General features: G+C 41.6%; 1 protein-coding gene across 1 annotated transcript in view; it reads left to right on the plus strand.

The window, feature by feature from the left end:
• Positions 1-27,610, plus strand: part of MALRD1 (MAM and LDL receptor class A domain containing 1) — a 2,679,189-nt gene that overhangs the window by 459,283 nt on the left and 2,192,296 nt on the right. The window contains exons 10-11 of the mRNA XM_078663745.1: positions 11,054-11,206; positions 16,936-17,041. Of these exons, the coding sequence (XP_078519871.1) occupies positions 11,054-11,206; positions 16,936-17,041 (259 nt within the window). The remainder of the gene's footprint in view (positions 1-11,053; positions 11,207-16,935; positions 17,042-27,610) is intronic.

Here is a 27,610-nt window from a genome sequence, read left to right on the forward strand (position 1 = left end):
GGGTCAGTTTTCAGTGGAAAAATGTGGTGTCCATGTTGCGTTTTGCCCCTTCTCCTGTTGTGGGCATTAGGCCTACCCACAAAAATGAGTTATCATTTTAATTAGGAGTCTTAGAGGAACACAGAATAGTAGAACATGTGTTACTGCCAGTTGTCTTTTTATGCATTCATGCCTTTCAAATGTAATGCAGTATGTAAAAAAAAAAGACATTTGGAAAAACCCCCCCTAATTCACATGCTAGTGTGACTACCCAAAAAATTAGAGATGTACAAATAACCCCTGCTTCTAAACTCCATATCGTGTTCCCATTTTGGAAATACATAGGTTTCCCTGATACCTATTTTTCACTGTTTGTATTTTATCAAATGAAATGCTGTATACTCCGTACACAGTAATAAACCACTGCAAGGCGTGGCTCAGTTATTGCCTCTCTGTACCTTGGGTTCTTGATGAACTTAAAAGCCTGTTATATCCCGGCCACTAGAAGGGTTCCTGTGGATGTAACATTATATTCCTTAAAAAAATCTAGCATAGTTAGAAGTTACAGGTGAAAATGAAGGCACAAATGACTGTTTTTTTTCAACCCAATTTCAATAATTCTTTATTTCATCTGTTACTTTCTATAGGAAAACCTTGAAGGATATACACAAATAACCCCTTGCTGAATTCAGAATGTAGTTGTCCTTTTATAAATGTATAGCCTTCCAGGATCCATTATTGGTTTTACACCAATTTCTGCCACTAACTGGAAGGAGGTTGAAAGCATGAAAAAATAGGAAAAATAGCCTATGTCCCAGTAAAATGCCAAAACTGTGTAGAGAATTTGGGTTTTCTGACAAAAGCCTGCCTGTTCCTGAAAGCTGGGAAGATGGCAATGTTAGTACCACAAATCCTTGATATATATCATTTGCAGGGAAAAAAGCAGATGCTGTCATCTTCAGGACTATTTTCCCATTTTCAAATGTTTTGCCTAATTTCTAGTCCCCTCCAGGGGAATCCAAAAACCCTGGGTACCAGGAAGAAAAGGAAGCAAATTTGGCATGGATACCTTATGTGGACAGACACGTATGGGGCCCAAGCATTAACTACCCCAAATTGCCAAAAGTGGGTGTGGCACGGGGGAAGGGCCTGCCAGCAAATTTAAATTGTTTGTTGTTAAATGACACAATCTATGACTTTACCCCAAAAAATATATGACTCATTTAGGAATGGGGTTTCTGGTTGTCAGAGTATGCACCCTGTACAAACAGGAGCCACCAATCTAGTCAGGGTAAGCTAGATGCACACCAAAGGATAATCTGTGCTCATTCTATGGTAGCTTGGCACATAGCAGTCAGGCTTATCTAAAGAGGCAATGTGTAAAGTCTTTGTGCAATAGATACGCACACACACACACACACAAACAAACACACACTCACACTCTTTCTATGGGTAAACCAAGACCAAAACAACCAAAATACAGTAAGTAGAACAGGACCTATACATTTTTAAAGATTAAATCAAATTATACTGCATAGAGTTATTAAGTGCAAATTGATCGCACTAGACTGAGGTAAATCCAAAGTTCATACCAACTGCGATGGAGGGCAGACCGGCCACAGGACTTACGCAGGTCCCGCTGTAAAAGTACCTTCAATGGAAGAAGCTTCAACTTTGAGAACTCGATGCAAGGAGCCGAGGGCCTAACTTAGGGGGCGACATGTGTAATAAATGGGGGTGTTTAATTCTTGGCATATAGTTTTAAGTGTTGCGTTAAAGTGGCTGCAAACTGCACACACAGACCCTGCAATGGCAGGCCTGAGGTAGGTTCGAAAGGCTACTTGGGTGGAACAATCAGTGATGCAGGCTGACTAGTAGCATTTAGGTTATAGGCCCTCGGTATATGGTATAACACTTTAAAAGGGACTTATGAGTAAACTAAATATGTCAATTGTGCATACACCAATGTTACTATGTTTAGGGGATAAGCACATACACTTAAGCACTGGTCAGAAGTGTTAAAGTGATCAGAGTCCTTAAGCCAACAAAAAGAGGGTCAGAAAAATAGGAGGAGGAAGGCAAAAAACTTGGGGTGGCCCTTCAGAGAAGGCTGTTTTCCAACAGGCTCTCTGTGTGTTTGCATGTATGCATATTTATTTTTTATTTTATTTTATTTTTAGCTGTTTTATAACGCGCTCTGTTACTACCAGAGTATCCTGGCGCGAAAGGAAAAAACAAGCAGGTGGCCAAAAGGAAACAGAAAAAATTAAAAAGGTCTAATAAGCAGATCTAAAAAGATGCGTTTTCAGTGCCTTCTTAAAAGGTCCAAAATTCTGGATTGATCTCAAGAACAAAGGCAGAGTGTTCCAGGCCGAAGCCGCAAGGACGGCAATTGACTGGCCTCCAAGGCGCACTCGCCGAAGGCGGGGTACACTCAGTAAATTACCATCAGCTGAGCGTAGAGATCGAGTGGGGTGTAGCGGCTGAATCTTTTCTTCAGATAGGCAGGCCCAAGATCATTGACTGCTTTAAATGCTAGTGTTAGGATTTTAAAAGTAATCCTTTGAATCACCGGCAGCCAATGTAGTTCCTTCAAATGGCTTCGTACGCTCTCTCTACTGGGCACATTGCACAGAAGTCTTGCCATCGCATTTTGGATGATTTGTAATCTGGCGACTAGGAAGGCTGGAGTTCCACTAAGAAGAGAGTTGGCATAGTCGAGCCGTGATAGTATTAGAGCCCTCGCGACCGACTCTCTTGCTGAAGGTGGAAGATATGGAAAGAACTTTCTCATAGCCTTGAGAGATCCGAAGCACACCCCTGTAAGTTTTTTTATGTGTGCCTCAAATCTCAGATCCTCCCCAAACCATACTCCCAGGTTCTTTGCAGGGATGGTAACTGAGCTTGGCTGGGGAAAATCCGGAGGCCACAAGAGTTCTCTGAAATTAGGCGGAAATTGGCCATACAACAAAATTTCTGTTTTGTCTTCGTTGCATTTTAGCTGTGCCGCTGCTAACCAATTAAAAACCGAGGAAAGACAAGAACAGATGACCTCAGTGTTGAGTGCTGTATCAGGCCATGTAAATAAAAGTTGGGTATCATCTGCATACGCTATAATTTTGGCCCCCATTTGTTTAGCCAGCACTATAAGCGGGGTAAGGTACACATTAAAAAGCAAGGGGCTCAATGTAGACCCCTGGGGTACCCGGTGGTAAGAGGCTTGGCCGAGGAAGAAAAAGGTGGGATCCGAATCTGCTGGGACCTATTGGACAAAAAAGATTTCACCCATTCTAGTGCTGAGCCCAGCACACCAATCTCAGCCAATCGAGTCAGGAGGAGTGAGTGCGGGACAGTGTCAAACGCGGCAGAGAGGTCCAATAAAATTAGAGTCGCTCTGCCGCCACTGTTCAAACACTCCCTAATTGCCTCTGAGATCTCCACCAAAGCTGACTCCGTGCTGTGTGCTGCACGAAAGCCAGACTGGGCAGGATGGAGAGCCTCCGAGGATTCCACAAAGGCATTCAGCTGACAAAAGGCAAGTTTCTCTCCAATTTTCGCCATGGCTGGAAGCAGGGAAATAGGTCTATAGTTGCCCGGCACAGCAGGATCAGCACCCGTCTTCTTCAATAAAGGAAGAAGCTTTGCCTGTTTCCATTTCCCCATGTAAAAGGATGCATTGCTAGAGTTGCGTCATTTTTGTGACACACTCCAGCAATTCGTCACTTTTGCACTTACAGATACATCAGAAATACTGACGTATCTGTTAGTCCTAGAAACATGATGCGTTATACATTTAATATAATGCACCATTGGTGTCACAAGAAGTGCACTGACGCATCGCTGTTTTCATAAATAAGACTCTCAGTGTGCTTCCAAATCTGAGATAACACAGGTGTCATGATTGTGAAACCTTCAAATTATTTTATTTAATCATGCACACACTTTTTATTCATTCTCAAAAATGTAAAAGCTATTAATTTGCACCAACATCGATTTTTCAATAACATTTTAGAAACACAGTGCAGGTCCTATGTACAATCATTCCATTTCAGTCTTGAAAAGTCACTATTTTACAAAATACATTTCCTATCTCTTGCAAACATTCCTACCAAGCATTACCCAAAAAATGAAACAAAACAACAGCAAAGAAACTCAGTCTGCTTCCCAATCTGAGGTAAAACACGTAACATGTTTGTAAAAGATTCAAATATTTTTATGTAATTATGCACACACTATTTATTCCTTCTTAAAAATGTTAAAACCATTGATTTGCACTAAAATCGTTTTTCAATTACCATTTTATGAACAGAACACAGGTCCTATTTACAAGCATTCATTTTCACTACTAAAACCCATTGCTTTGCACTAAAATCGTTTTTCAATTAACATTTTAGAAACACTGCACAGATTCTATATACAAACATTCATTTTCACTACTGAAACCCATTGATTTGCACTAAAATCGTTTTTCAATTACTATTTTAGGAACACAACACAGGTCCTATGTACAAGCATTCATTTTCACTACTGAAACCCATTTATTTACCCTAAAATTGATTTTTAAAATAACATTTTGGATACAGAGTGAAAGTCCTATATACAACCATTCAACTTCACTACTGAAACATCACTATTTCACAAAATACAAATCCTCTATTTTACAAATATAGAAACCATGCATTTTCAAAAAACATCAAACAAACCAACAGCAAAGAAAATCAATGTGCTTCTTAATCTGAACTCCCTATCTAAATGAATCATAACTCACCTTTACAAATGCTTTAGGAGATTCAGAACAGTGTCAGATACACACACCAATATTTCTTTAGCAGAGCAAAAGGTATGTTCTCCAGGCACTGCAAACCTTAATGGCACAGAAAACCTCTAATTCTACACACATATTGCTCATGGTAACCAATCAAAACTCTTCCCTCTGTATTTTCAAACCAACACCCTTCCCCCCTCAGCCCTTTCTACCTGTTACCATAGCAACTCCCTCCTCACTGAGCTCTCAGGTTTAAAAGTTTATTCTACAATGTTGCAAATCACCCCAGCAAGGATGTTTGACCTGCGAATACACCAGCTTATCTATGGCAATGTTTCTTTAAATGACTTTTTTTTAACCATTCAAATTACTTCTTACACAGAACACAACCATGCACCCTAACTTAGTTTTCAACTATCTCAATCTACCAATCATTGCTTGTGATTCAAGAGCACTGCAACGCCACCGTTTTTTTTGCAAACTCCTACTGTTCCAACTGCCATTTTTATTCCTACACTTCATCTGACTGCACCAGAACCTCCTCTCACCATGTACTCTGTCTGGATTATTGGACATAGCTACATTCACTGGGCTCAAAGGTATGCAGCTAACAGAAATTTTCACAACCTTGATTTACCAAATGTGCACATAAAATGAATTGGCCAAAGAGGATTGAGATGTCATCAATTGATACCATTGGTGAAAACCTTTTACCATCTGCCACACCCTAACCTCATAATTTTGCACTGTGGTGGAAATGACCTAGGCACTTTGAGTGGGGTAGTTCTGGAGATGCTTTTAAAGGACACCTTTGGACAATTGATAACACTTTTTCCACAAACTGCCATGGTATACTCCAATATATGCCAAAGACAGAAATGGAACTGGTCCAACCAATTTTGTCCAAGATTTGAGAAAGCACGGAAACATGTGAATAAATCTGTTTCTGCTTACATGAGAGACTATGGAATGGGTTCAATATACAACAACAACTTGCGTTACAACATGCAAGATATCTACAGAGCAGATGGTGTGCACTTCTCAGATGAGGGGAATAGAATATTCCTCCTGAATTTAAGACTGTGCATTGGAACCTACTTATAGGTACCTAAATCAGCCACAGAACCCAAAAGCTCTTTTCAGGGCTACCCTACCTCTGATCACTCCAAATGATTATCTTTTTCTAACTTTTTTCACTATTTTTCACCAAAGTACGCTCCCCGGTACGCTCCCCGGTGCGCGTACCGGGCGCTCCCCCCGCGAAAAAAAAAAAAAAAAAATTGGGGCCTATATGGGCCTCCTAAGACCCCCTCAGAAAACCTAGAGGGTCAGGGAGTGCCTACCGTGCCCCCTTATTCCCATTCCCAACGTTGTTTGTCCTCCATTTTCTGTCTCAAATCTACCGAAACACAAAATGGAGGACTCCCGTGGCGCTGCCGGTACGCGTACCGGGGCGCGCACCGGGAATCGCTCCAAAAATGATAAAAGTTAATTTACATAAAAACCACTGGAGACACTTTCACCAAATATAGAATAGGCCATACTACATACCAGTCCCTACCATTTTCCCAAATTTGGTGGAATTCCATTGAGCCATTTGAGCTGTAGCACTGTCTAAATATCCTGAGGTAAATTACATGACAAAAACACATCTGAAGTGTTAGAATTTACAACCAATTAAAATGTTACTTTCATTTTCTACTTTTTTTTCCTGACATTTGATTGGTTATGTACATGAATATAAATGAAAAATGATAGTGAAACACGGCCATTTTGACTACAACTACCTGAGGTACATCTTGAAAGGATTTTCGCATTTTTTCTTCTACACCTCTCTGTAAAGTAAGTTGATAATTTGTAAGGGGCACTTTAAGTTAATTTGTAAAAACTTTTTCTGATAATTATTTACTGTCCCTCTGCTATAGTTATAGATAGAGATAGATAGAGATAGGCTCCTCTGTTATATTTATTGATTGACTTAGGCTTCTCTGCTATAATTATGAATTTACCTACACTTCTTCACAGGCACTTTTTTATATTTCTACTTCCTGCCTGTTACCATACACTACCCAAAGTTAACTTCACTGTTAAAAAATCAGAACTACCTGTCTGAACTTAAACCCAACAGTGCCCTAACTCTACTGATATAGTTATTTTTTATGCAATTTACAGCAAAAAATGGAAGGGGAGCAAGAAAATATCAATGTTTCCTTCGAGATTACATCTGAGGAGATTCTAAATGAAGTCTTTGGATCAACAATTTATTGAATGTTTACAAGATATAGAAACATGCATGTTTGAGGAGATTCCAGATGATGTAATGCTGGAAGTTTTATTGAACTATGAAAATTCTAACCAATACATTTTTATTTAATAATTAAAAATTGTTTGAGACATTATTCATTTTTATATCTAATTCATGAAGTACTACCAAAATAATTATGTTTATATTATAGTATAAAGTGAAACTTACAGTATAGTGTGCAATTTTAAAACATCATAAGGGAGCAGAGTAGACTACCCATGATCCCCTAGGTCTTCTCAGGGAGTACTTAAAGTATCTGTTTCTGCTTTCCTGACAGACTATGGCATGGATTCCATATACCACAATAACTTCTATAACAACATGCTAGATATGTACATAAAAAAGGTGTACATTGAATTTAAAACTCTACATTGGTACCTACATGTTGGTACTTAAATCACCCACACAACACAACAATTCTATTCAGACCTACCCTACCTCTAAGCACTTTAAATTATCATTTTACTGTTTTACTGAGTTTTCCCCATGTGTGGGGGGGGAGGTGTGTGTGGGGGATGGTGGGTGTGTCTGTGAGGTGTGTGTGTGTATGTGTCTGGGGGGTGAGGTGTATAGGTGTATGTAGGTGTATGGGGTATGTGGGTGTGGGTGGGGGTGTGGGTGTGTAAGGTGTGTGTGTGGGTGTGTGGAGTGTTTCAGTGTAGGTGGAGGTGTGGATGTGTGAGGTGTGTGTGGAGGGTGTGTGGGTGTGGGGGGTATGTGTGTAGGATATGTGTGTATGTGTGGGATGTGTGGGTGTGTCTGTGAGGTGTGGGTGTGTGTGTGTGTGTGGGGGAGGGAGGTGTGTCTGTGGGATGTGTGGGGTGTGTCTGTGAGGTATCTGTGTGTGCGTGTGTGTGTGTGTTGGGGGGGTGGTGAGGTGTGTGTGTGTGAGTGTGGGTGTGTGGGATGTGTGGGTGTGGGTGTGATGTGTAAGGTGTCGGTGTGGGGGTGTGGGGTGTTTGGGTGTGGGTGGAGGTGTGCGTGTGTGAGGTGTGTGTGGAGAGTGTGTAGGTGTGGGGGGGTGGGGTTGTGTGCATGTGGGTGTGTGTGGGACGTACTTGTAGGTACCTAAAACAGCCACAGAACCCAAAAGCTCTTTTCAGTGCTACCCTACCTGTAATCACTCAAAATGATTATTTTACACTATTATTTTAACTATTTTTCACCAAAGTACGCTCCCTGGTACGCTCCCCGGTGCGCGTACCGGGCGCTCCCCCCGCGAAAATCGAAAAAAAAAAATATCTTTTTTTTACCCGAGGGACCCTTTTATGACCCCCACATCAAACCTAGGGGGTCAGGGGGGGGTCTACCCTGCCCCCTTTTGATTATTTCCCCTTTTGTTTTTACCACCTCTTGTGTCTCGATCCTACCGAGACACAAGATGGCGGCCGCTCCGGACAGTTTTGAATGTTTACAGACACCCGAGAGCCAATCAGCTTTCCGTGCGCAAGTCGTGTGGCGCGCCCGGAGCGCTCCCCGGTGCGCGTACCGGGGCGCGGCTATAGATATATAAATTTTTGGGAACCTAAATTACTCAAAATCCTCTGGAGCACATATCTTGAGACATAGCAAAGGCACATCGGGCTACCAGTCCCTACAATTTTGCCAAGTTTGGTGAAAATCCATTCAGCCGTTCGAGCTAAAAGTGAGACCGACCGCCCTATGCAAATTAACATGGGGAAAACACGTTTTTGGACCCCCCTTTTATCTCGACCCCCGCTTCACGGATCCCCCCCAAACTTTCAGAGAAGGACCGGAGCGCCGCGAGGCAAACTTGCTGAAAAATTCAGGCAGATTCCTCGACCGGCGCCAAAGTTATTCCCAATAGAATGTTGCGATTTCCCTATGGAAATCAATCCTAACTATAACTACCTACTGGCGACCGCCAGTAGGTAATATATACACACACATATATATATATGTATATATATATATATATATATATATATATATATATATATATATATATATACATATATATATGTGTGGAAATATATATATATGTGAGCAAGGGCTTGCTTAGCCCGAAACGCGTTGTGCACTTTTACCAGCTGAACTGAAATAAAGAACCTGTAACCTGATCCAGTGGTCCGTCTCCTGGTTATCGCTTCGCCGATCCGAGTGGGGATTGGAAGTGGCGTGGTGGAGTTTCGTGCAGGGGCGGTGATAGAGACAAGATCCTTAGGAGGCTGGAATCACACTTTATTTTAGAACTAGACAGCAAATTCCCTAATGGGTTGAATACTACGGATGATTTACATGTGTTCCTTTAAAATATTATGAGACTCACCTTTTTAGGATATAGGTTCAGTAAAATGCGATGCTTGTCTGTTTTGAACTATCCTGGAATCTCTTTCTTTCAAATATTTGCACCTCTGTTATTCTATTTAGTTTCCTGGTTGTAGGTTTTTTCTTTCTATGCATCCCATTTTTTATCCAGTGGGAAGCATTTCTGTTTACACTTTGGATATGAGGACATAGACATAACAGTTTATATATTTGTTTTATTCCCAACATTTGATACTTTTCGCTCATTTATACCAACTAACTATTGGAACTCTGAACGACAAACATTACATATAACCAGTATTGCATTCATGTAGCTACTTTGTACCACTGTTTGGTTACAGCTTACAGTAATTTAAAGGAAATTTAGTTTGCGTATATTTATATGTATTCCTTGGTCCATATTACATTGCGTATTTTGCACTATGGGATTTGTATTATTTTTCATTATTTTTACTGAAACATATTTCTTCAGATCTGACTAATGTTTACAACTGCAACTTTGCACTTAAATCTTCTTTCATTTTGCACAAAACTCTGTAGCACCTTAATGCGATACTTTGCACATTCAAGTTCGTTGCATTTTTTTGCACATTCGCTTTGTATGCGTTATTTGCACTAACAATAACTTATATGGACCAACATAGTATTTTAAACAGTAATTCTTTGGTCATTGCATTTATGTTTGCACATACTTTATATATACATTGTTCTATTTATTTTTCGATGTATATATATCGTTCAGATTTATATCACTATGGATTTAACTGCTATCTGTTTTTATCCATTTTAAATGTAACATTAAATTGCAAAATTTGAAATGTTGGGAAATCATACTCTATATGTTTTAAATTGTGTAGTATGTCTTCACTTTTTATGATCACGTGGTTAAAGAGAAAATAATATGTGTTGAAAAAAACTATGGAAACAGCAACTATTTAAATGGTGACCATTTCATTTACTGACTATCTGTGAGCAAGGGCGGATGCCCGAAACGCGTCAGATTTTGGTAACTCGATCCTAATAAATACTTGTGCCTGAAAGCAACGTTGGATTTGCGTGTTTTCTCTGTCGTCTTGTTGGCCTGCTGGGAGACTACAGCTGCTGCATATATATATATATATATATATTCAGTGAATGGCAATTCTAGAGCTACAAAATGCCCCCAAGCATCCTAAAAAGTTTGCAACTGTACCATTGGTAAAACTGCACTATATAATTGAATTGAATTGAATTGAATGCAGATTTGTAAAGCGCATAGCTACCCTGGGGCGTCCCAGCGCTGAATCGACCTGACGCTTATAGATGCTGATAGCATAAGAAGTATTCATTTGATTGATACCTAAATCTGCAGATGAGGTTGTGACATACATAAAGAGGTGTATGTAGCATAAAACTGATGTCTGTGACATAAATGCACACAATGCACAAAGTTCCAATCATTGACGTTTTGTGGTTATGTAGACCTTCTAAACAATTGTAACAATGGATTTACAAATCTACCCAAAGATCTTGGGTTATCTGTGAGGTACTGCATTCTAAAGGTCATGAGCTAATTGTATCTTCTCATTTTCACAATAAGATAATCGCATTGTTTGTGTACTAAAAAAAAATATTGTTTTTATATTATTGTAGAGAATATTTACTCTGTTCTGCTAACTCCATAAATGCTCAACTTTTTCTAAATTTGTTCACTGCATTTGTGTGTTTCTCAACAGATAGCAAATGTAATTTTGAACACAATAATTGTGGCTGGTTTGAACGTTTCAGCTCAGATGGCTTTGATTGGATCCGAAGTTCCACCAATGCACTTCCTTCTCAAATCCAAAACCAAGCTCCACCCCGAGATCATACATACAATCACACACAAGGTAAGTAAGAGACTTTCATACACATGGACTGTTTTGTTCACTTGCAGGCAATGTGGAAGTACTCCAATTGTTAGTGCTTATAATAAAAATAAGCAGGTATTTTTTTTATATGGACATCCGTCTTTTTCTCTGTCTATATATATATCAGTAGCAGTAGCCCCTCTGTAGTTATAGTTAGGGTTACCAGAGAAAGGAATTTCTTGTATTTTTGTCTTTTAATAACTCTGCACCTGTTTGGCGAATCTTTGCAAAACTTTACAGACCTATTGAGTCCAATACATAATCTAGTGACACTTCGGATTTATCAGGATCTGATGTGTCGCCAAGACAGGATTGACGGTCTACACATTTTGTGAGAAAACTAGATTATGTATTGGACTTAAAGAAAGCATTTGGCATCACTTGGAGCAAAGCAACACCAGTGTGAACTAGATTCTGTTTTTCAATGGTGTTGATGTGTGAATCTTGAAACCTCTGTGATATGATTTAGAATTTGGATTAATAGTTAATGAAGCCCTGATGATGTCCAAGTAGGACGAAACACGTAGGCTGTGGGAAAATAATTTTGCTTCATGAACTGTGGAATTTATTCACTGGATTGAATATTTCTTTTTCTGTTGGATATCCTTGAATGTGGGAACAAGATTGCGATAAAATCTGTTGAACTACAGTATTGGACTGAAAAATCTTTCTTGAACTGGGCGCTCCTTTCTTACAAATTTATATTGACGGTTGACTTTGTGGCTTGGACTGTAAACCACAGGAAGAAGAGCGCTGGAACTTGCACCTTTTTTCTTTTACTTTTGGAGAGGAAAGAATATTCCCTTGTGCATACCTGGTCTGAACCCTTACCGTCTTGATTGATTTGCTTTACATAATGACTACGAAGAAGAGTCCCTACTTGAACAATAGTGCAAACCATTGCCAATTAGAGAACCCCATTTCTAACAGGGAGCAATAAAATGTCATTAGACTATGTAGATGATTCTTTTTGCTATTGCCTATGAAGTCATAAGAGCCAAAAACTTTTTTCATTTCTTATTTATCTTTATTCAGTCAATCTTGACCATAAAAACACAATAAAAAGTAGAAACTGAGATTTCACACTTCAATAAAAATGTACTCGAATCACATTTAATCTAAATTATTTTTACTACTTAAAATCTTTCATTATTACAATTAGTCCTAGAGAGTTGATCGTACACAAATTTCCATGAGCCAACTACTTAGTGATATCAGTGTAGCACAAATATACTTTACGTAGCAAGGAATCCCCAAATAATAAACTAGACCACATATATAAAGTGTCAGATTCACTACATGACCAACTGAAAGACCCATTTACAGTCCAATCCTAATGGAAACCAATAAACAGATACATATACGTAATGGAAAAAATCTTAATCTACAATACGTTAAGTTTGCATGCTCTCGATCTCACAAAAAATTTGCCCAGCAAGCCAAACAAAACTCATCTTCCTTCTGCATACTTAAGCAATAAAATTAAAAAGTGGCCTAACGGTGAGCTACACAACTACTATTTGGAGGACATAGTTGGCCACTAGAAAAAAGTACTAAACTGAATTTTTATAACAAAAACAATGATTTTCTTTCATTCACTTTTGTCTTCATATGTAGGACAATCCTACTAAAAGTAGCAAGGAAGCCCAAAAAACCAAACTAGACTGCATGTGTCATTTTAAAAATTACTACATGAACAACTGAAGGACACATTTATTGACACATGATTATGTAAACAAATACATAACAAATATAATAGATTAAAAGAAATCTGATTGCCATTTTGTAGTTATAGTCAGTATTCCCAGATATAGCAACTTTTTTTTAATATTCATCAGAATAAGTCTCAGCTGGTGTCATGGCAGATTGGAGAAGGGATTACTCAACACAGATCTTTTAGGAGTATATATAGCTTTGTGCACTAGCAAAGTGATTTGAACATCATATGCCTCTGTAGAGGCAACCAGTGAGGGTTCGTTGGCATATGTGAAATACGGTCTTTCACTTTGAGCCCAAGGGTCTGAAGTTTGTGTATTTTCCAAACAGTGATGTGGTATTTTAATGTTGACTAGCCGTTTCTAAATTTCCTAAACATATCAGCTCCATGAAAAGGTATATCCTAAAACTGTGTATCACTGTTAAAATACATAATATGCGACAGACGTGCCACTTAAGTCAACATTGCCTTTTGGTCAACTGGGGTACTTTTTTGCAGTCTGCTACATATAAGTAGTCAACATAATCCAATGCTTTCATTTTGGTGTATATATATGGGGTAGGATATGTTGTTTTGTGTCTGTGATTATTAGCAGACAGAGATCGACCTAGTGCCAAAGTTCTACAGCTATGATTGTAATTATGGGATCACAGTTAACAAAGGAACCTTCATATTGTAAAGGGTCCACCAAGTGAAACCCAAATTCAGTTTTCTTTCATTTATGTAGTAATCTGTTATGTAAGGGCTGGGATGAGGCTTTGTCAAGAATTGGTTGACATTTGCGACCTGCTGCATAGTCAATTTGTATGCATTTGAATTAAATGGCACAAACCTACCTACATAGCAAGAGAGCACTGCACACAATGGGGTTATTATACTATATATTGCTGATAAAGAGGGGTGTGAGAAGTGTAGACCATGGATACTACGTCAGAGGAGTTAACATTGGACACCGGGATGTACTGGGGTCTGGCTTTCGTGCAGGGTGCATAAGCAAGGATACATTGTACACATATTTGGTCATAAATTGTTTGGTGGATAAAAAACCATTTTCATTTTGATTACACAAGTTTTATCTATATTTATAAAAATGAATGTATGTCTGTGTGTCTGTCTGTCTGTTTGTCCTTTATGCATTACTACACCATTCATCCGATCGCCATGAAACTTTGGGAAGTTGTTGAGTACACTCTCGCAAAGGTTTCTGGCATAAAAGTTTATTAAATATTGGCCCCCCAGGGCACTCATAATCTTTCGAATACTGATGTACGCACCAGACGGAAAAACAACAAATCGTGTATCCTCAAGCACTCGAATAAATAAATAGAATTAAAACGACACTTTGAAATGTTTTCCATATTAAAATGAATAAGTTTCAATAAAAATGACACAATGTAAATTGAATGTTATCATAACGAGTTAAATTAAATTTCCTTTCCTCGGAGATCGCAGCAACGTGCGACGGGTAAGCTAGTCGATATATAAGAAAAACAGAAAGAGACAGCAGTGAAACATATGAGTAAGACCAAAAAGAGACAAGTAGTGCAATTAAATAAATAAAGAATAAAAGTGCATAAATGGCCAATAAATAACACTTATCAACAATTAGGGATAATATGTAAACATTAGGTCTAGGAAGGGAAGTACGGAGGAGAAAATACAACAAGGAATGGAATCCGGACTAGACAAAGACATTTGTAAAGGGATAATAAGAGAGTTAAGTGGGAAAACAAATTAAGTAACAGTATAAACACTAACCCAGAATGTGTTAAAATACATACAATAACATTATTAACAATATAATTATCACCCAGAAGGATTAAGCATGTTAAATTCAAAGGAAGGGAGATAAAACAAAACCATAATAGAAACTAAGGGGGCTATTAGGATGGCGGGCGGGTCTATCGGGAAACGGGACCGCCCGCCTCAAGGGCGGGGGTCCCGAAATGTTCATTAGGATGCGCCCGTCACAGTGGCGGGCGCAATCCTCATTTTAACATTGTGGCGGGTGGTGCTCACTGCATCACCCGCCACAATCTGAAAAGCAAATGCACGCATTTGCATACACGAAGCGGCAGGCACCCCGCGGTGCCTACTGCTTGGTGTATGCAAATGCAGGGGGTACCACAGGTACCCCCCCTTTGTACCAAACACCTCGGCGATCACCAGGGGGGCCCGCAGGGGGCCCCCAAACCAAAGACCGCCTGCCTTTCCATGGCGGCATTGCCACCACGGAAAGGCTTGCCAATATGCCGCCACCATATTAAACAATTTCCGCCCCGGTCGCCTTGCAGCTGGGGCGGAAAACAGGCGGGCGGTGTTTTTCACCGCCGCGGTCCCCCCGCCATCCTAATATGGCGGGGGGAATTGGGCAAAGGATGTCAGGCGGATTGCCTCCGCCAGGCCGGTGGTGGCTACCGCCAGCCTGGCGGAGGTAATCCGCCCGACATCATAATGGGCCCCTAAGTAACAATAAAAGAAAAAGTTCATGTTTGTCCAGGATCCATTGCTTCACCCTTATATTGAAAAATACATTTCCTCAAGTCATCTGGGTAATCAAATGAGAAAGTCTGTTCCTTATAGGTGACTTTGAAGAAGCATGGATGCACAAGACCATATCGTGCATTCACGGATCGTAGGGCAGGGCGGAAGGAGAGAAACTCTTTTTGGCGAGTGGCAGTTGTACATGCCACATCCTATCCTAGGAGAGAAAGACCCTCTGACCACACCATAACATTTGTTTCCTTTGCTTGGCCACCGATAAAACCATACGTAGCTCAGTATATTCCAAAAAAAAGAACAATTATTCCTCTAGGAAGGTCAGAAGTTGAAGTTTCAACAGGTTTAGGGCCAATTCAATGTACACATTGTAGATTAAGATGTGTTCCTTCCTTAAGGCCAACCAACTTAGGAATGTGGATCCTAAAAAAGGCAAATCCTCTGTTTGTTCTTTTAAGAGTGCTCTCTCCTGAGACATTTCTTCAATCTTGGTAGCCACATCCTGTACATCACTAACCCATTACTCAACATCTGACACTCAGACTTTAAACCATTTCTCCTCAATACATTAAAGTGTGGTGTTGGTTTCCATAACCAAAAGGGTTCAGGAGCTTAATTTCCTCCATAAGGTCATCTAAAGTGAAAGGTAGGGAGACTTTGTAGAAGAACCAGGATCTTTCTTTTGTCGCTTTGTAGCGGTGTCGGAGTCCTTGCGGAAGGAAGACATGGTTGCAGATGAAGTGAGAACCTTTTGACTAGATGAAGATGACTCCATAAGCATAAGGAGCACCAAGTTTAAGGTCACAGGAGAAGAATCTCAAATGAAAAAAAACAGCAAGAGGAAGTCCGTTGCCAAAGGCCTCAAACGCAATCCAAAAAGCAATAATTGATATAGCACGAGTTATAGAGGAAGGACTGAAATGTTCAGAATAACTTGGACTAGCAACATGCAAGAGGTAAAATAAGGCAAATTGTCGCAGGAGCTAAAAAAAACCTTTTTGAAATGTAGATGTCGGGTTTTAGTTACTTCCACAGCCTTTGAAACAGGTAAAAAGTAAGAAGAATGGCATAGAAGGCTGAATCCTGAAGGAGTCCTTAAATCAAAGTGTCAACATTCCTCTTCATGTATTCTCTGAACAAATAGTAAAGAAAAAAAACACCTAAAGTCCTCAGAAAACATATTAGAAGGGAACACAGCAGAGTGAAGAGAATGCTCTACTACACTGCATGGAGCTTCACGGACCTGTGGCCATCTTGTGGGTGGTTCGGCCATGCCTCCGATTACACATATGTTAAACTAAAATCAGTGCAAATACAGCTATTCTTCAAAAAGGGGAACCTGTTTTGGTGATATACCATGATTACTTTTGTTAGCAAAAATGCATTAGGCAGAGCAGCAATAAGCAGCTGCGTTTCCTTTTTAACTATGTCATTCTTAAACATATTTGACTGATTTTGGTTGCACACTGATATAAACTTTGTTTCCCCTCAGGGCATTTCATGTTCATACTGAAAAACAGCACCAGACTGACACAGGTTGCAGAATTACAAAGTCGGAAGTTCAATCAGGCTGGCGCTTCCTGCACAGTGTATTTCTGGTAAGTGTTTTGTTGTTAGCGCCAAAACTTTTAATAATCTATCATTGTCATTTCTAATATACATATTCAGTGGTGTTGGTTGTTCAACATGTTACCACCTAAACTAAACAAATCTGAATTCAATGCATTTTAAACTTTCAAATATTATGAGAATTTTAAAAACTATGATCAAACTTTGTTAATGTGGTAAAAATCTATGATGTTCTTATCATATGTACAATAATGTTTTCAACCATATTGTAAGTGTTGTTCAATATAAGGCAAGCTGGAGCTGGTTTGAGCATTGGACATAGCATAGAATGTGTGTTTGAAGCAACTTTGGATCTGCTGCTCACTTGGCAAGATATGGGACAATATGGGAGGCTACAGATGCTTGACCCTCAGTGGCATTTGACATTCTTAGATATAGTATCTTGTTTAACAGCCTGAGATCCACCAGGAATGAAAGGCAAGCCCATGTGCGGCTCAGTTACTTAACTTATAGGTTTCAATCTGTTTCTCTCCCCATTTTAGGTTGAGTATTTGAGACCTCTTGTATACTCTAGTATACTTCTTTGAGGGCTTACAGCCATCTATCTGCTTTTAATTTGTTTGCTTCAGTGTCCTTGAAAAATTATTGCTTGCTAGTGGTCAGTCATGCCTCTTTGTCCCTCCGTTTTGTCTTTCCTTCCTCCCATGGAGCAGGGGCCAAGCACTGTACCATTACACTTTGCGTGATTATCTGGTGTTTGCTAGGGAGGGCTCTTTATTTTCTTTCCACATGCTTCACCTGTGATCTTTCCCTTCAGCAGGAGAGAGAGGGGGAAGAGCCGGATGTGCTGCAAGAGACATTGAGGTTAACATTGTTCCTGCATTAACACTTTCTGGTTTGTGGACAGGAGCCACCGGACAGAGTTTTGCCATTTTTAGAGAGTTGAATTTACGAACTGGCACCCAAAGCTGCTTGTTTTGAAGTTGACAGTAATACAATTCACTACGTAATGAAAAGTTCCAGAAAGAATCCACACTAAAGACTGGTGCCACCTGAAGAACCCAGTTTAATTTAGTAGCCGCATGCAGTTGCTTAGATTGCAGCTTCTTTCAGGATTTGGTTAATCTGAAGGTACAGCTGCAGTAGCACAGCTCGTGTGACTACTCAGGCCCAACACAGTGCAAGGCTGTGTCCCCTCCTGCCCAACTTCACATCTAGAGGCTGTACATACGTTAATGGGATACGGGCAAAGGGGCAGCCAGTGTAGAACCAGTTGTGACTGGTGTGCCCTCGCCCGGTTCCTTCCGTATCCACGAAAGAGGGAAAAATCAGATCCCAACGTCACAAGGAGAAGCAAGAAATGATCTCCTGGCATTGGGCGAGCCAGGTTTATGGAGTTCAGTCACACCATTTGTACATTTCTGTATTATTATGGACCGGTGTCTCAGTGTACACTGAGGCTGTCATAAGTGAGCGTGATGATTCGTGCTAACAAGGTATGTTGCTAACGAATTGTTTCTTTTTACTGTCCCATTCCTTCCCATTGTACTGCACCTTCGGCCTTCTGCCTAGTTGCTTGTTTTGCGCATAAACAAAAGGAATCCTACTAGCAGGAAAGTGTTGCCCAACCAGGTATGGGAGCATTTAGTGTTTTGTAAAATACCCCTCACACACCAAAAGGCCCCTTGGTGTCATGCTTCATCATTGGGGTCTTCGCACCCCTCTAACGGGATGCGGCGTGCTGCGACCTACGACTACGCGGGAGCACTGATAACGATGACTATGTGTGGTGTGTGTGGTGCAAGTGATAGGGATATTAATGTGAGTGGTGGGTTTTAGTGAAGAGTTAAAAAGTACCTGGCTCGTGGGTGTCTTGGAAATTTTTTTATTCACAACCCCGAGCTGGCACTACTAAAAGAAGTGAAGTGCGAGGTAGAATCTGTCGTGATTATGGACAGTACCTCATGTGTGCGTCGACATGTTTCGGAGCATGTGCTCCTTCTTCAGGACGGGAGCACAACTTCCCCACCTTACTCACATTTCACTAGTTTGTTACTCAAAAGTTTTGTGATGCTTAACAAAAAGTGGAAAAAAAAATGTAAGGGGCAGATTTACGTTAACTGGCGCATCCCCAGGGATGCGCCAGTTAATGTGCGCCACAGTGCGCCACAGCTCCGCCACAATGCGGCGCACCATGGTGCAAGGCAGGGAAGATGCGTGACGCATCTTTCGGCGTACGGGCGGTGCATTGCTGGAGTCATGTCGCAAGTGCGACGTGACTTCTGCAATGCACAGGGGCCACCCCTACATTGCATGGTACATCACCCTTACGCCTGCTTCAAGCAGGCGTAAGGAATTGACGTAGAAAGTGACTCAGTGAAATCTTGTAGATTTCACTGAGTCACTTTCCAGGGGCGTTCCTGCGACGGAACGCCCACCCCTGCACCGTAACGCCTACATGAAACCTGACGCAGGTTTCATGTGGCGCAGGGCCTTACACCGTGACGCATCTCCATAGATGCGTCACGTTGTAAATGCCTCGTAAGTATGCGCCACGTTTACGCCGCCTTGCGTGACGCAACAGCGGCGTAAACGTGGCGCAAGGGCCTCATAAATCTGCCCCTAAGTGTTTAAAAAGGCTATAATGTGCCTACAGCGGTTTTTGGCTCAGGATACATGTATTCACATGACCTGAAAAAGAAAAACATGAAAAAGAAATGGTCACCCTAGTTATGGGTAGTTCAGACAGGTGCAGTCACCTGGAATGAACCATTAGCACAGTTGGCCCTGTAAAAGAAAAAACTCACAAGACAGACAACATAGAGAACACGCATGATTGTCTTAAAATTGAATATCAAGGAAGTTTGGGTCATACTTAATAGATACAAGTTGCTTGCTTCATGAGCACTCAAGAACGTCTCGGGGGTGATTGCTACTTTGTGCAATCTAAGTGGAAAAAATAAATAAAATAAAAATAAAAACGAGTTTTTAATGATCATTTCTTACTCACTTTGTCATAAGGAAAGCCTTGGTTTAGCCTGCAGTATACTCACAAACTGGGGACGAGTTGTCCACCGTCTTACCCTACACGCTGCTCCGTTCGTATGGTTGTCAGAAGCTACTGTGGGTGGTATTTATACCCGGTGATCTTAATTAGTATGGCCGATAATACCAATCAGGCGGGTGCGGTGTTATGCCCAAATAAGGGCTATCCGCCTATTCAATCACCGGTTAAGGGACTAATTATAGGTCCTTATAAGGCAGATCCGCTCGGACCGGTTTGTGTTGTTGCCCCTTGTATGTGCGTGCGCTGCCGCCTATCTTCTCTCCTTAGCGCATGCTCTCTAAGCATTTTATGTAGCGCGCATGTGCGCTGGGGAGACGCTAGATCAGGCGCATGCGTGCTCCTGTCTGTTATCCCCCTAGGTATACGGGGGCGGTCTCATAGGTCGGGGGTTTATTATTTATATAATTCTAGTGCCGATCACGGTAAAATAGTATTGGGTCTGTTTCACTGTGATGATTACAATTGTGCAGAATTAAGTATTGGCAAAAGGATGACTATGAGCACAGTTAAACATAGTCAGTAAATGGGGTGTGGTATGTTTTTAACAGCGAACGTGAACCAATAATTATATTTCAAAATGAGACATACCGCTCTTGGAATTTTAGGCACACATGGTAGGCATGAGTATTGTTCTCCAATGAGCATGGAGTGCTGTGGTGTAAATCCACTATGTTCAGTAACATGTTCGTTTATAGACACGGTCGTTTAGGTCTATATTATTAGTTTTTCATAACCCCTTGTTGATCTGGTGATCATGGATATCACAGTCCGTGAATGTTTTACACACATGGTTCGTGTTGGCGTCATTGTTAGTGGGATAGCTGAGCCCAGGGGACGTCATCATTGAGTCCATGGGTGTGTGTGCCCAGACGAAAAACCCATCTTTCCACGTCCAAACTCATCAGGAGTTGGTTTGTTGGGTCGAAGTCTCTGTCCTCTAGTAGTTGTAGAACTGACTTGGTGTCCTTTAGGTAAGTATTAGTCGACTGAACCAATGGGCGTAAAAACGCATCCGCAAACTTGGAAAGTGGCTCAGGAATAGAACCAATGCCAGACACAATCGGTCTACCAGGCGGATTGGTCATGTTTTTATGGATTTTGGGGATGCAATAAAAATAGGGGATGCGTGGTGTTGGTTGTTGTAAGAACTCTGCCTCATTTTTGCTCAACCAGTCATGCGCAAGCCCTTCTTCAATCATGCCCCCTATTCTGGTGCGAAGTCTCTCAGTAGGATCATCCTGTAGGACAGTGTAGTTCCGTGTATCTGATAGTAATCTCAAACACTCTGTGTCATATGCCTCAGTTGTCTGTACAACAATGGTGCCACCCTTGTCTGCCGGTTTTATGGTTATTTCGTTGTTGTCTGCCAGTTCCCTTGTGGCTTGTTGCTCATGTTTACTGGTGTTATGAAAATCCCTGGTTTCTGACAGGTTGATTTTGTTGACTTCCGTCATGATTGCTTTCTCAAAGGTTAAGACTTCAATAGGTAATGAGGAGTCAGGAGGGGTGAATGGTGATTTTGGCCGTAATCCCGTGTCTGTTGTTCCTCGAGTGGACGGTTTATCCTGGAAAAAGGCTTGTAGTTTCAGCTTCCTCACAAAATCTTTCATTTCCATGTTTAATCTGAAAATGTCTGGTTTGTGCGTAGGCACAAAACCTAGTCCTTTATTTAGCACGTTCTTCTGAATCTCAGTCAGAGGCCAGGGGGTCAAATTGACCACTAGGTCCCCCTCTTGCTTGTCGATGGGTGGTTCGGGAGGGATCCTGTCATGCTCCTCGTGGTCCGGGAGTTGTTCTGTTCCTGTTGATCCTCCCATGCAACGTTGTTGCCTTTTCTGTTTCTCCCTCGCGTTCCGGGGCGTGTGCCTAAAAAAGGTTGCTGGTCGTAGAAACCTTCATTATACTCTGGGTTCCACTGTTGATAATTGGGTCCTGCAATCGGTGGTCCAAATTGAAAAGGGGTAAATTGTGGTGGGCCCAAGTATGGTGGATACTGGGGTTGGGGTTGATAACCTCTCCACCCTCTTTGTCTAGTGAATTGCTGTCTCCTTTGTCTCCAACCACCTCTCCGTGGTCTGTACCCTTTGTTCCCGCTTGAATTGGAACCAGAGGAACCATTATCAGAACCATCACTGTCAATATCGCTGTTGGAGTTTTTGGGAACATAGTCAGGTTTTGTATAGGGGTAAGCCCCCTCTGGTGTGAATTTGGCTTTATCTTTATTTAATTTGTTAGTTTTGCTTTGTTTCAGTGTAAACTCAAAATCAGTCATTTGCTGAGTGCTCATGAAGCAAGCAACTTGTATCTATTAAGTATGACCCAAACTTCCTTGATATTCAATTTTAAGACAATCATGCGTGTTCTCTATGTTGTATGTCCTGTGAGTTTTTTCTTTTACAGGGCCAACTGTGCTAATGGTTCGTTCCAGGTGACTGCACCTGTCTGGACTACCCATAACTAGGGTGACCATTTATTTTTCATGTTTTTCTTTTTCAGGTCATGCGAATTCATGTATCCTGAGCCAAAAACCGCCGTAGGCACATTATAGCCTTTTTAAACACTTAAATTTTTTTTTTCACTTTTTGTTAAGCATCACAAAACTTTTGAGTAACAAACTAGTGAAACGTGAGTAAGGTGGGGAAGTTGTGCTCCCGTCCTGAAGAAGGAGCACATGCTCCGAAACATGTCGACGCACACATGAGGTACTGTCCATAATCACGACAGATTCTACCTCGCACTTCACTTCTTTTAGAAGTGCCAGCTCGGGGTTGTGAATAAAAAAAATTCCAAGACACCCACGAGCCAGGTACTTTTTAACTCTTCACTGAAACCCACCACTCACATTAATATCCCTATCACTTGCACCACACACACCACACATAGTCATCGTTATCAGTGCTCCCGCGTAGTGGTAGGTCGCAGCACGCCGCATCCCGTTAGAGGGGTGCGAAGACCCCCAATGATGAAGCATGACACCAAGGGGCCTTTTGGTGTGTGAGGGGTATTTTACAAAACACTACGTGCTCCCATACCTGGTTGGGAAACACTTTCCTGCTAGTAGGATTCCTTTTGTTTATGCGTATAAGTCTGTGGAGTAAGAATCCTACTTCTATTGCTCTACCTCCCTCGTTTGTTAATTTTGAAGTTGCTTGTTTTGCCTGTGCTGTGTCTGCTGCTTCTTTAATGCACGTAACCCTTTCAAGTCTGTGGGAGGTAACTTCTCCCAATTACAGAGCAGCACTGGCCCTTGGTCCCATGTGGAGAGGAGGGATGGGACATTCTCTTTACCCTGTTTATAACCAGTGGGTTTTCGTTTTCTCTACCTTATTGTCCACCCTTTGACAAGACAGCTGGGGGGCATTCTAATTCAGAAATTGTTTTAAATATATATGTTCTGTGTCTCAGCCATTTTTTGGGCTGCTAGAAGCACATGGCACCACAAAGGAAGAAGACACCTATTTACATAAGAACACATTATTTCCAAGGTGGTCTTGCAAGTATGTTTATCCTTGATGAGTGCCTTTTAATACCATTACAGACCCCTTAAAGCTCCTCTTCTAAGCCATGTGCCTGCTGTGAGTGTGTGTAACCAATTGTCGCTTATTTGTTTCACTAGCAAAGAAGCGCATAGTTGTGACACAGAGATGCATATCAGTAATGTTTTCTCCACGTTGGTTTCTCCTTTTAGCAACCAGCAGTCATTTGAATGGTAGTTCCACAGAAGCCACTCTGTTGTGTTTATGTTTTACTTTTGTACCAGCAGCACAGTTGATATGGCATATAAGGGGTCCACACACTGAACAATCAGTATGTTAAATTTAAATGCTGATTTATTCTGAGTCATGTGCTTCAGTTTTATATAGTATTTGTTTTGGTTCAAAAATGAAAAAAAGATACAACCAGGGGCATAACACAGGCCCCCGCAGCCCCCGCGGTGTGGCAGGCCCCAAGCTCCAGGGTGCCCCCTCAGCACAGCACTCGGGCCTTGCAGGGAGGACCCCTCGTGTTTCGTTACGCCAGTGTATACAACCTCACGTATTGTGGATGACATGTGCTGCTGCATAAATATGATGTGTTACAAGATTTTGCCATTCACAATACATTGTTGCTTGCTTGTAAGTATGTCTTCCAGTGGGACATTTTAATAGTCAACTCGCTGTTTTTTTTTTTTTAACCACCCTACCTATTTCTTCTCCTTTAAATATCAGTAAGACGCGCTGTGAATACTCTGAATCCAGTTAGTCAGAGACTGTCAATTCTGAGTTTGATTCATCCATTCATTGGAGCCAGAACTTCATTTGTGCTAGTGGTTGCCAGTGGGCATCACCAACCCTTACTTTGGAGGACCAGGCCTCTTTTCACTTCTTCCCACACTGCTGCCCTGGCCCAGACCTTAGCCAAACTGCCTTAGGTGCCTCCGCTTCCTGACCTTTATCCCCACCAAACTCAAACTGAGGCATTTCTGGTCAGCTTGGCTGGGCTCACACAGTAAACGACTAGCTTTGCACTTCAAGAAATGTATGGTCTCGCCTGCTTTGATGTGTTGCAAGCAATTAGCAATGGACTGCCTGCAGTTCTACTGCTTGCCTACAGCCTGTACGTGAGCCCGGCCACAAGCACACATTACCTTCTAGCAGGTGATATTTTGGACATTGAAATCCCACATCTGTAACTCAACAAACCCACCAGTAGCTATTAATTAAGCAATGTTGTGCCTTTAGCCACCATCACCTATTTTAAATAAAATAAAAAATAAACACCAGCCAGAACATCTATCCATCTACCTGCACTCACTCTACCATCTATTCATCCATGCATAAATTATTCATATGCCCATCTGTCCATCCAATTACCATTTTCACCACCCAGGGCATTCATCTAGTGCTGGATTCAGAGCTCCAAAAAGTGACTAAGTTCAAATGTAGAATTCTTAACAGGGTGAAGTGCCAAAAAGTATGTGGGAAGTAAGTGGACTTCCCTGGGTGTGAAACTGGAATTTCTCCTGCTCTGAGATTTTCCCACCAAAACCAACAACTTCACTGGTAACGGGTCCAATGGTGATCTGACCTTGTGGAGCCTTCTTCGGTCACAGCCTATTCCCTTGCCCTACTGAATATTTTGAGCTTAAATGACGATGATGACTGGACCGAAGCCCTTCAAGCCTCCGACAACTGTCAACCAGAGTGCGATTTAGGCTGATCCAACATAAGATATTCCACAGAGCATATTACGCGTGGACCCTTTTATACAGCCCGGGAAAGGAAGACTCTCCTCAGTGCAGAAGGGACAGAAGGATCCTTTTTTTACACCCACTGGGACTGTTCACAGATCCAACCCTACTGGGCACAAGGCACAGCAGTGATGGCGAGGGTGTCAAACCTGGTAGTCCCTGTGGAACTCAAATGGCTACTCCTGAGAATTAAATCTGAACAAGATTGGCCTAGGCCCAAAGAGATCTGGCTTAGAATGGCAGGGGGTGACAAAATAAAATATTGCTAGAGCATGGGACAGTGAACATAACAACATTTGAAGACTGGGAGAGGGACCCTGACTGGTGCCAGAGGATGGAGCAAGTTGTCTATATAGCTAGAGGTAGCCCCAAAAAAGAAACGAGAAAGAGTGTGGGGAGACAGGAGAATTTACAGAGGTTAGAAGGCCTGAGACTAGGACATGGGTAGCAATATAATATATGGGGAAAACGAATTTTAAACAGCGTGCCGAGAATGGATGGGCTGTAAAAGCGCTGAGTCTATGAATCTGTATCCTGTGATGGGGAGGTGGGAGGGGGGAGAGGGGTTGATACTTCGTCAATATTTCTGTGCAAAAACCTCATTATGCTGTGACAGCATGATTTGGGAAGCTGGTTGTTTTGAATATCAATAAAAAGAATTATTAAAAAAAGAGATTGAGCTTTAATTTTGAGACTAAGGGGTCCATTATGATGTCGGGCGGACTGCCTCCACCAGGCTGGCGGTAGCCACCGCTGGCCTGGCGGAGGCAATCCGCCCGACATCCATTGCCAAATCCCCCCCGCCATATTAGGATGGCGGGGGGGACCGCAGCGGTGAAAATCACCGCCCGCCTGTTTTCCGCCCCGTTGGCCTTGCGGCCGGGGCGGAATATGTTTAATATGGTGGCGGTGTCTGTTAGACACCGCCAGACATATTACAAAGCGCATTCTGGCACGCCTTTCCGTGGCGGCAATGCCGCCACGGAAAGGCAGGCGGAGTCCCCCTGCAGGGGCCCGTTGCGGGCCCCCAGGGACTCCGTGGGGGTGGGGGGTGCACATGGTGGGTACCTATGGTACCCCCCTGCATTTCAATGCACAACATAACAGGCACCTCGCTGTGCCTGTCATGTTGTGCATTGAAATGCACAACGTGCACTTTACACATGGCAGCGGGCGGAGATTTCTGCTCCGCCCGCCGCAATAGCACCCATACAGGATGCGCCCGCCTGTGTGGCGGGCGCATCCTAATGCCCTGGTCGGGACCCCCGCCCTTAAGGCGGGCGGTCCCGAGTCCCGATGTGATGGCGGGCGGACTAAGTCCGCCCGTCATCATAATGGACCCCCAAGTCCCAAAGTAAGAACTCCAACCAGGTTAATCCAATTTCCTACATCTGATCCACATTCATCACGATGTGCATCAAATCATGCCTAGTTCACAATCTACCACAACCTTTTGATTGCATTTGGTGCTTAATGTTTTTGGCGCTATCTTTATTTCAAATGGACAAAATTCATATCTATGATTAACCTTATTCAAATTTGTTGTTTTGATGTCATTCCATTTATTAACAATTACTCGCCAAACAATTGTATTTATTGTTTTATAAATAAAAATAATTACAATGATGGACATACAACAATAAAGTCATATGTCAGTCGGATATTTAAATATTTACACATGTGAGAGAATAGAAAAAAACCATTAACTTGGTTTCTGTATCCTTGCTTACATTATTTCCTCACGCTCTTTTAAAAACAAGCCTAGGTACAGACCTTTATTCCGCTAATAGCATCACATACAAATAGCGCATAATAAGGGAATACGATATTTAAGGATAAAAAGTTGTTTAAAACCTAATAAACGCCCGTTAAGGATTACATTATCTCCTTAAGTTCGTGCTGCTTAAATATGGCCTGCATTTAGACGAGGAATCCTTTTGGTAAGACACAGTAATGATTCATTTTAATTTTAACGTCATGCTAAAAAGTAGTGGCTTGCAGCCAGATTCATCAACGGAAAATCGGCTCGCAAAGGGCCAGATTCTGAGAATCTGGCCCTTTGCGAGCGCAATTTTTGCATTTGGGATTCATCACCACAAATGCAAAAATCGCAAATTGCGAAATCGCTAAATTGTGAGGAATTGCATTTAAGGAATCTCTTTTTGAGATTCCTTAAATGCAATTCATGAACCATTTTTGAATTGCGAAATCGCTATTTTTGGCCGCTATTTACCGTGAAGTCTGACTTCGTGGTAAATAGCGAAAACTTAGAAAAATGCACTTTAGTGCATTTTTCTAAGT

Source organism: Lissotriton helveticus, chromosome 10, assembly GCF_964261635.1.
Source record: "Lissotriton helveticus chromosome 10, aLisHel1.1, whole genome shotgun sequence".
Lineage (NCBI taxonomy): Eukaryota > Metazoa > Chordata > Amphibia > Caudata > Salamandridae > Lissotriton > Lissotriton helveticus.